Consider the following 11,008-nt stretch of genomic DNA (forward strand, 5'->3'; position numbering starts at 1 on the left):
TTTATGAAGATTCGGCTTTTTTGTGTTATATTTTCTGGTATTATATGTTCTAAGTTTCCTGCGATTTTGTGCTACCAAATTGATTTTTTTATTATTTGTTCTTTTGAATATAGCGTTGTCCATTTCTTTACTAAGATCAGAATGACGGTCATCAAACGTATTTTTTTACAAAGAATTAAAACTACTCTTCTTAACTTATCTACTCACTACTCTTATTGATCCAGCCAACCTTATCAGATTGTCCTTACCGACATAACTTTCCTTATTGGCATAACTTTTTGTGAATGTTGCGTCTGCTGTTAGCTGCAAAGCCACGTCCAGGCACGAATTACACATAAAAATAACTCAGATTACAACACTGAATCAACACATTCATTCAGAATTATGAATAGGTCACATGTCCAGATAGTGACACTTTCCTACCCACAGCATGACCGGGGAGCAACGTAGCACTGATTCACCTCCTAGCTATATGCCGGGCCGGCCGAACTGAGTCAGCCAAATTTCTAAAGCGTATCTATACATGAACAAAGTGTTGTTCATATCTTTCAATGTTTCAAAAACGTCGATTTTTGTGCATTAAATCTGGAACATTTTTACTAACTATTAAACCTTTAAATTCGACTAATATCTTGTTGTTGTGTGTAACACCATTTAAACTTTGAATTTACGTTATCACAACATTAGATCGACCCGCCGCCTGCCGTGCTCTTAATAAGGCATTCTTATCTTATTTAGCGTCGGATTATTAATATCATTGGAATATTGGCTCTTAATTAAATTAAACGGGTGAAAAGATTTGAATCCGTTAAAAATTAACGTTGAATGATATCGCGAAAAACACCTCACGTTCAAAGTTGTATTCATTCCTTGACTAAGTCTGGAAACCAATTTCTATGTTTATTTTCTTCGTAAAATATGTTAATGTATAGTATAAAATGTTATATTGAAAAAAATCGGTTTGACAGCGCAAGTAAAGTAAATAGACTAGACAAGCATGCGCAAGTTGGTGGCACTGGATAATTGCTATGTTGATTGCGTGGCTGCCTTAGGTCGCTTCTCATCGACGGCGTCATAAACAACAGCAGGCGTAGCTTGGTTCCTTCTTCGAACCGCCGTCGCGCTCTTCAAAATGCAGTCTTGCCTAATTTAGTAGTGGACAATCAATTTCATTAGAATATTGGCTCTTAATTGAATTAATTATGACTATTGCGACATGCAGGACTTTATTCATTTAAATTAGTAAAGCTAGAGCGGTTTTCCTTGTATGGAAACAACCTCTTGCAGTCGTGGAGTTGAGACTGCAGGCTGCTCTGCAGCAATACTCGTCGGTACACAGCTTTTCATCGGGCCCCATGCAAGGATAGAGTCTAATTATGCTTCCCTTATCTTGATCTGCCTACAGGTATCAAGCTACTCCACTGTACCGGATCTGAGCTAAGATTAGCAAATTATTATTTAGGTAAAACTATTGTGCGGACGCAAGTCATCGAGTTACGTTTAAGCAGCACTTATGAATTTTTAAAATGAAACTTCTAAGCCGATGTAAGACGCCGGGCTGCGGCAAAACTGCTTTGCCGTGAAATGTAGTCGCTCGAGCGCTTCTTGAAAGTACAGGACAGCTGAGCTCTAAAGTTTCATGATTGCAGGAATTAGGGGATCCGCAGGCGCCTCGATTACACCCCTTTAAGTCCTTCTAAAACGCCACTGCAACAACCCCTTTGCACTAAAAAACCGCTCCTCCTTCTTCGTGGCTGACTTCTTAAAGATGAAGCGAGAATAATTTAATTACTGGCCTGTTAAACGTCGCGCTCCCGCCAGCATCTGATGATCTGCATTCTAACCGCATGTTCAGCTTCACCAACTCGCTATTATTTCTATTATTATCAACCATGGAACTCATTGAATTTATGTTAATCATTGATGAACGCTCGCCGACATTCGTGTATGTATACAAAAACGATCGGTTTTATTTATAACGCCCTACATGCTCGCGTAATAATCACCGTCGTCGTAAGCGTAGTTATGATTATAGCTTTTACGATCGGCATATCTTTGGGAAATAATGTTTTCATTATCTAAACGGCCCGAGGTTAAACCGTAAAGTTAAATGCACAATTTTTCTTTTGATTATAGTATGGGACAAAGCCTTTTTAGCCTTCTCTGTTATTATCATAATATCATCGTTCAATGGTTCATGATGCTTTCTTTCTAACACTCGTGCATGCAACATATCGCTATATATTATAAAATATTCATAAATCTCTTTAATCGTGACCACATTTTTCCTGGCTCATTCTTTTGAATTATTTTGTCTTCGAAGAGAAATTGCGAAAGTAACGCTTGGTCTACTGTATCAATATTGTCACGTATATAATTGCTGCTTGCCAGTATCTGCTTTTGCTTGTGTAAAAGGAGTATATTTTTTGCCCATTCATTGCTTTCCCGATTGTCCTGCCGGCTTGTGCCATTCTCACGCCACTTGCTTGCTGCAGGCCAGCAACATGCTTAAAAAAATGCCTTTTTAGCGTATCATTTATGGAAAAAAAGGCGCTACCGGTATTGTGCTTGCCATGTCCGTCTGTCTGTCTGTCCGTCCGTCCGTGACTTCACGTTTTCGTCGACGAGAAAATGCGCTTTCTGTCACTCACTGCAGTGAGTACTACTGAGTTATATTATATTTATTAGTTAATATATATTTATGCTCAGATACATATCTTACCTTAATGAATAAATCCATCTCAGACACTTGTGAAGCAATGGTAAAGTAATTTAACAATGGAAAATTTACAAAGCAGTTTACAAAGTCATTGGCAATTAATATACTCGTTAGTGGAATAACTTGATGCAATCTTGCGGAGCAGATTTGTTAATTCGTTTGGATTGTGAAGTCAAAAATATTACGTTCTTATTTACGTATTTATCTAGTATAGAAGCTGTGCTTAAGGCGAGAAGTTGCGTCTTCTTTTCGGTTAATTTTTATCACGTTGATGTCCTACAAATTTTTTCCCCCAATCAATGCCTCCTAAAAATCCTTTGATTATTTAATTTCCATATACTTTCCATGAGTCGTCTTTGAGGAGGAATTAATAGAATTTTATCTTCCGTTATTTAAAAATACACACTGACTATCCAATGCGTGAAGACAAAAAAGAACGCGAATATTGCCGTGACCGTTAGTTGCTTCTCGTCGATTTTGCACCTGAGATTTATCACTTTCTTTCAACAACTTCAGTCTAGTAAAAATATTCATGTTCTTGTGCTCATATTTTATTTCTACCGACATTGAAGCTGACCCGTTATGCTAGCCATACTTGATTTTCTTACTTTTCCTTCGTCTAATCTCGTGGTTTTCTTAGTCTCTGACGACAGTACTTGTCGGGGAACATGTTACGTGCATGATGGTTGCGCTTCAAGCGTCGTTTCGCTGAACTATTGTACGACCAGCCAATTTAGGAGCCAATCTTCAGACTTATCACTGTCTAGATCTGGACGCTCCGGTTTGCATGATTCTGTAAGCATATTTTTGCCGCTCGTATAAGAAGACTTGAAACGAAATGTAGAAAAATATTATCCCGTAGCACCGAGCAGAAGTTATCTTACGTCTGAGAAATTTCCTCGCTCTTTCTGTGTTGTGAGTGAGCAAATAAACTGAGAGCCTGACACGAGAAGAAGAATTTATCTGAAGTGTACAATTTGAGGGTATCAATGCACACGAGGGCGTAGCTTTGTAATGGATGGTATCCCATGAAACGACTCAACGCTACTACCAAAGTTGAGCCGCCGCTGTCCAGAGAGTCTGAGTCTTGCCTTCCATCACTGCCGTCTACGTCTAACCTAATGGATGATGCTCCGTACCTGCCAATTTACCAGACATTGTTTGACTTTTTATTGCTACTCTCAAATTTAGCCGTTGTTGTTTATTGAATTCTAGTCACCAATTATCCATTAATAAATTACTACGTAATCCGCAGTATATTAAATATCGCGAACGGGAATTAGAATCCATTGACGTTTTGTTTATTGAAGTATATATTGAAGATAACGGTTTAATGCAGGGGAGCTCGACTTGGATGGTCACAAGACTCGCTGCACTCACTTGGTCTCTTCTAAATTCATTTCAGAATTTGTTAACATTAATGTATATTTTGTGCTATAATAGAAATTAATTTTTTTTAATTCTGTGAATCGATTTAGAATTAATATTCTTTTGAATCGCATCAAACAACTACATATGTTATATTAAAATTGAATCAAATAATATCCATTTTTTTTTCGAGGTTGAAGTTGTTGAACCATTTGTCTTAGGGGATGTTTTTACCGTTTTTAATAGTTTTCGTATAAAAAAGCTTGCCTGGTAACGAGAGTTACTTTAGCAAATAGGGACTAAAATCAATGCGAAAATTAATAATTATTGTATGCAATGTAATTGGACAAGCAATTGAATGCCATGTGCTTTTGACGCTGCGCTTTCAACTAATGAAACAAAACATTATTGGCGCGTCTCTTTTATTTTTTTCATGTATTGCAAGTACTCCGTTTTCAACAATATTATCGCAGGTGAAACGGTAATACTGGGTGATTCACGGAAACTTCCTATAGAGATGGGATGGGACGCTCTGCAAAATGTTGTCTCAGACGGAGACAACTCTGCAAAACGGCCGCTAGAAAAATTCGCCTCGACAGCAAACGCACGCTGCACACTTATTAGGATGCAGGACGTCCTTTAGACGCTCTCACTTGTCCTTTTATATGAAAGACTGGCCTCTTGGCGCGAAATACAAAACAGGAAATTTCCGTTAATCACCCTGTGCAGTGGTTACAGTGAAAGGAAATAATCTGTACTGCACTTACACTGAACAGGAAATAGTTATCAGTGGACCAATCAATAAAAATGTTTCAGTTTTGACCGTCATTATAGTATTTTTCTCGTTGCAAGTTATCAATATTCCATTAAAATCGTAATCGTGCTTTAAAGGTGTGTAATATTTTATTTAGATTTGCACATTCATTATTATTATGATTGAAAAAGTTCTACGCGATTATTTTTTTGTGTCACATCGCGTGAACTCAACTTGGCTCCATCGGAGTTTTGAAGCTTCATTTTATTTATGGCTTCGTTGAAATCTCCCGGTGGTAAATAATTTGAACCTCTATTTTATCACAAGGACGGTCGCAGATACTAGTGGCATAGAGATGGTCGGCGCTTAATTATACTCGTACTTCCTTAGATCTAATTTCTCCCAATTCTTTGTGGAGTTTTTCTATTGATATTTGTGTTTTGATTCAAATTCTTCATGTACTTTTCAGTTGGATTCGCTGTTCCGAAGCAGTCCCTGGTCTCAAGAATACAACGGGAGCGAAGTAGTGTCACTTTCGCCGGGATCTTTGATGGTTCGGACGCATTTACGACTCAAAGTTCCCGATGTTTCAGCTGCACAGAAGCTTGGCACTGCCTTTTTACGAGGGCTAACAAAACACCACGACCATGACTGGCTCGGGCCGTTCACCGTAGACGTCAATTCCGTCCGCTTTGCCGAGATTTTAGTTGATTCGCCATCATCGGCAACCACTCCCGTCTCCTCAGGGATGCATCGAGGACGTCGCCCGGAGTATCCAGTGGCGCCGCGAGGTCCTCCATCTCCCGAAATTTCTGTGGGTTGGGGTCAGTGGGGTCCTTGGTCTGCGTGTAGTCCATGTTCTCCTCAATACGACCAGATTAGGACACGACAATGCAGACTCGAGAGCGGCCAAGGACTTCTTGTCAACTCCGTGGAGCCTTGCTTGAAAAACCGCGGTGCCGGTGGCATGTCGGGCGATATGGAGACGCGATCGTGCCAATGCGCCAGCAATGAAATTCGGGAAGAAGAAGAACCTCCACCCACAACCATCGCGCCTAGTATTCCTACCACCCCTTCCCCTACCCCATCCACCACATCGTCCTCCATACTTCCTCCTTTCCGGGAGCAGGACAGCATCGGTCACGATTCCCTGTCTCACGAGGCTTCAGAAAGCGGTAAGTATCGATTTTTAATCATTTTCCCGCTTGTATTTTACCGCTTTTGATATGTGTATTTTTTTTTAATTGCTCATGAATGCAGTTTTATATTTTTTGTAGTCTTAGTAACGAGTTATGCTTGCCTTAATATTTTCAGTTGCTCAAATGCGTCGTTTTAATTAATTGATGACCACCCTTCCTTGTTTGATCTTTTCAATTCCTGATTTTGTTCGTGTAATTTTTTTTATTAACGAATCGCCGACTGGACTCGTCTTGTTCAAGACTTGGCACTCTTGAACTGATGACTCAAGCACACGATTGAGATTAACTTATCCCAGAAATTCATCGCTAACTCATATGAGCGACGAAATAATCTTCTTTGTGTATAAGTCGCCCGATGGTAAAAGTTTTCTAAACAATACCCTGACGATCAATCTCAGCCTTGACATGTGAATTCATTTTACGACATAAAAAGGGCGTACAGTATCTGAATTACCGTGTGAAGAACTGAAATCAGGAGTCGGTAAAAAATTCATGAAGCATCGTATCATCCAACGTAATACCTACAGAAAAAGAACGAAGCAGCATCTGCGACAAGTGTGAACTCGGCGAAGTGTGCGTGGCCCTGCAAGACGAACCTCACCCCACGTGTCGAACCGCCCGGGAGCCCGCGGACCCTACGGGCTGTGGGGGGCTGTGTGCCGTTGACTCTGAAGTCTGCCAAGCCTTAGGCTCCCGTGCATTCAATTGCCACAGCGCTTCGCAGTGTCTTGATGACGAGTGGCGGTGTGCGGACGGCCTATGTATTCCCATCATTAAAAGATGCGACGGACACATGAACTGTTATGATCAAAGCGATGAACAGAATTGCCGTGAGTAAAGCGAAACTTGCCAGCCCTTCTCATGATGTACATCAATCGTAATGCAAATGACTGGAGCTTACAAAATAAGTTTGTCATTATTGTTCAACATGGAAACATGATTGAGTACCGGCACCTTTATCTTGCATGCTAGCGTGCGCTAACGACTACTTGAGAACTACTACTGTTATTGCTTCTTGGATATAATGCCTTGAGTCGGCGTTATTTTGATGGACAGCGTGAGAGGGGCTCAGCGTGACAAACCACCCAACCTTTCATTTATTATCTTTCATTAACTCTCCTAACGATTTATTTCGTTATTTACATTCTTCCTTATGATTAACCTATTTATCCCTGCTTCTCTGATTATTTGTGGCTGTCGTAACTTCTGTTATGTGTTGCTTGCCGCATATTCGAAGATGTGTGTATATTTATCCTCATGTTTTGAGTTGTAATTTATTTAGAATTTATTGTAGCTTCTCACAAATGATATTTTTTGCCGTGATATGTGTGCAAAATTTATGTTACTTTGCTTGTCTTGCCTGCCGCGCTATGTCTGAATTTGGTGTAACATCTGTTCTTTTCTTGTTTCTTGTCCTGTCTTGCAAGGAAAGTATCTGCATTTGAACTGCATAAAATGTTCGAGTTTAAAATAAAAAAAATTAATACTGCCCAAGTGATGTAATTTTATTTGGAACTTGATTTTACACACTTTCTTACGGGCGAACATTTGATGTGTTCATTAAATCTAGAACATTCGATCTGAGAACAAAAACTCTCCTTGATAGAATTATTTGCTATGCTGAAAGTTCTTTAATGAACATTCTTTTTATTTTTCATCTGCATCTGAATAATTTCCGAGCTCTTAGATTTTATTTTGTCTGTTTCATGACTAATTAGAGTTCAATCCTGATTAATTTATTAGGTTTTGAATCGTTCGTCAATAATTACAATAATTTAACAGCTATTCTCGTATATATAGCAACCTAATCAAGTATGTTCGTCGGCTATTGAAATTTAAGTAATTCCATGACTGAACTGACCTTGAATTAATGGCATTAATACGGAGGCAGCGTATTTCAAAACTCAATATTATCCTTTCCTTGTGAAAACGCGGTATACTTCTAAAAATCAACGACATTCCTTGGATATGTTGAAGTTATGCACCCGAATTCTGTCTTTGCCCTCTATCATTACTTTTGAACTAGCCTAATTCTATATTAGAGTGAATATTTAAGAGGATGGCATCTCAACCCTGTTCGAAGAATGAATATTATATATAATATTACATATATTATATTATATACATTACATTACATTGAATATTATACATAACATTGTTTTGTTTATCTTCTTAATGAAGACGATTCCTAAAAATTACGCGATGTATGCAGGAATTGATTTTCATTAAACTTGAAAAAAATGTACATTTTAATGTGCGATAATGACACAAGCGTTGAATTTCAGCAGCGTGTCGGGCGGACCAGTTTCAGTGCGGCAACAATACGTCGTGTCTGCCGCTGACGGCGAGATGTGACGGCAACATGGACTGCTGGGACGGCGCTGACGAGCTCAGCTGTGCTGGAGGTTAGGCTTCTTGCTGTAATGTATCCATTGATTGTCTCATGAACGTTTGTGGTACTCGGGTAAGAATCATGCCATGATCATTTCTTCCCTGAGGGTACGCACACAGTGAAAGCAGGTTGCCAGCGTGCTGGTTACCTGCTCAGGCTGGCGCCTGAAACCATAGAATACAGAAGCCTATTCGTACAGGTTTTCACTGTGAACACTTACATTATTATCCTATGCTCATTCTTGTGGCAGGTTGGAGCAGGTTGCCCGCGCGGGCAAACCTGCTTTCACTGTGTGCGTACCCTGAGACGCCATTTCATGGGATTTATTGCTTTCAGATGGTGCTGCTTCTTCGGATTTTTTTATCATCTATTCAACCTATAGGATTTTTTGGCACCGTTGTTTCGCGAACATTTTTTCGTCGCAACACCAGAAACTATGTAGCATCTGCAGATCGTGAACTTATTTGCACCGCTTTTATTGATCTATGAATTGCACCGCTTTTAGGAAGTTGATTTGCTCTGCTTTTTAGGGACAATCCTGCACAGATTTTAGGGAACTGAAATGCACCGCTTTTTAGGGAGCTGATTTGCACCGGAAAAATTGTGCACCGTGCATAGAATTAATTTTGCACCGCTTTTTCTAGAATGTGTACTTCATTTTACTGTTTCTTTAAACGTCAGGCGTCAATTTGGTATCTTTAAACTTCAGACGTCAACGTCAATTTGGTTATTTCTCGACATGTACGCTCGTTCTTCGTAAAGTCCTAAATTCATGACCTAATCGAAATGATACGTTAATCTTGGGCAGCTTATTGAGGCGCCCGTTAATTGTCTACCACATTTGCACCGCATCCTTGTGCACGCACCTCTTTTTTAAATCTTACATTAAAAGCGTTAATATTACCCTCAAAATTCAACAATTGTCGCTGTTTTGCTGACATTTTAGGGTAAGAGTTAGTAAAATTGGACGCACTATTTCTGCGGAGTTACTGCGTCTCGATTGGTTGCACATCTGCCATGAATGCTGAGATTTTCAAGTCTTAAATAAGTTGTTTCGCTATGAATTTGATACTGCAAGTAAAATTTTTTCCATTGTCGGGATGATTTTTCTTTCAAATATTTTCAGACATCAATGAATAAAGAAAAGCAATTCCCTCACTTTCCCTTTCACATTATAACTTCAATATTTTTTCTTTACATATTTTCTTAAAAAATATTTTTCTTGTAAGTGTTTAAATAAATTTTAAACTATCGTACATTAGAATTGTAATTCAAATTCTATCAATTATTTTTTCACAATTTTTCAATATGAAACTTCATTTGCGCATGACTTGTGCATGCGTAGTAGTCGGAAAATCCGGCATTAAGTTCTGTTCTGAAACTTTCCTTAACACTTGAATGCAATTATTATTCTTGCTTATAAATATTTCTATTGAATAAAAAATTTGTTAGAAAAAATTGTGTGAATTTAGACTTTCTCATTTGTTATATATTTTTTATTCATTTGCTTTATTTGATGTCCCATTTTCAAATTAATTTAATATGAAAGTTAGACTTCTAATACGAAAGTGTCACCTCAAAAACTTGTAATATCATTTTTTTCATTAATTTTAGATAAATTTTCATTGTACTATCATTTGTTTTTGTTATTTTTTCTTGTCATGTTCATATTTTATAATCTCAGGCTACAACTATTTAATACCAGCATTATTACTGAGAATGGCATATGTGCAACTAACTAGAGGCTAACTCAAGCGCAGCTAATAGGCTCGCAACCCACGGTCATTTTTTATTCAACATAAACACTGCCACATTTCTTTATTATCCGGCATCTTTCATTCATTATGAGCCAAACTCGCTGTTGTATATTCTTTATGTTTTTTTATGTATGAGCCAAATTCGCTGTTGTATGTTGTTGCAGCAATGTATATTCGGCGGTTTCTTGGTCGATTCAAATCGAACAATTTCACGTTCAGAACTCATCTTCAGGATTAGCTAACTCGGGTGCATTATCAACAACCGTACAATACGACAATGTTAAGTCGTGTTATTTACCTTAAATCAAAGGAATATAATTTGATCTTAATTTCACCTAAGAAATCTTCTGGCTCTTTGAGTTGATAAAAAAAATGACCGCGTGTTACGCGCGCCTCAGAACGGCGGTGCCCTTCTATTCATTTCGCTGCGGACAATCCGCCCCCGCGCCCCGACTCCTCCGAGTTGTTCCCATGCCGCAACGGCGACGCCTGCGTACCTCTTGCTCGCTTCTGCGATGGTTTTGCCGACTGTTCTGACCGCTCCGATGAGCCTTTCGGCTGCTCCGGCAAATGTCAACGCCGTGAATTTAGTTGCAGGTATTTTTTGGGTTATTCTCCGTTGTTCTGGTGAATTTCATGTTGGACTTCAGGTCAATCTTTCCCGTTATTAGTTTTAGTTTCGTTTATTCATTGTTTAATATTGATATTTTCAGGAAATTTTCTTTGTTATCATTTTGATCCATGTTATTTTTTATAAAATGTTTCATGTTGATTGGTTCCCCTCATTATTAACAAGTTTGATTTTATATACCTACGTTG

At 38.7% G+C, this 11,008-nt stretch overlaps 1 protein-coding gene across 1 annotated transcript in view; it reads left to right on the forward strand.

Moving 5' to 3' along the window:
- LOC108672684 overlaps window positions 1-11,008 on the forward strand; it is a 203,929-nt gene that overhangs the window by 187,306 nt on the left and 5,615 nt on the right. The window contains 4 exon segments of the mRNA XM_047879648.1: window positions 5,311-6,016; window positions 6,568-6,870; window positions 8,329-8,461; window positions 10,631-10,786. Of these exon segments, the coding sequence (XP_047735604.1) occupies window positions 5,311-6,016; window positions 6,568-6,870; window positions 8,329-8,461; window positions 10,631-10,786 (1,298 nt within the window).

This window comes from Hyalella azteca, unplaced genomic scaffold (assembly GCF_000764305.2).
Source record: "Hyalella azteca isolate HAZT.00-mixed unplaced genomic scaffold, Hazt_2.0.2 contig3531, whole genome shotgun sequence".
Lineage (NCBI taxonomy): Eukaryota > Metazoa > Arthropoda > Malacostraca > Amphipoda > Hyalellidae > Hyalella > Hyalella azteca.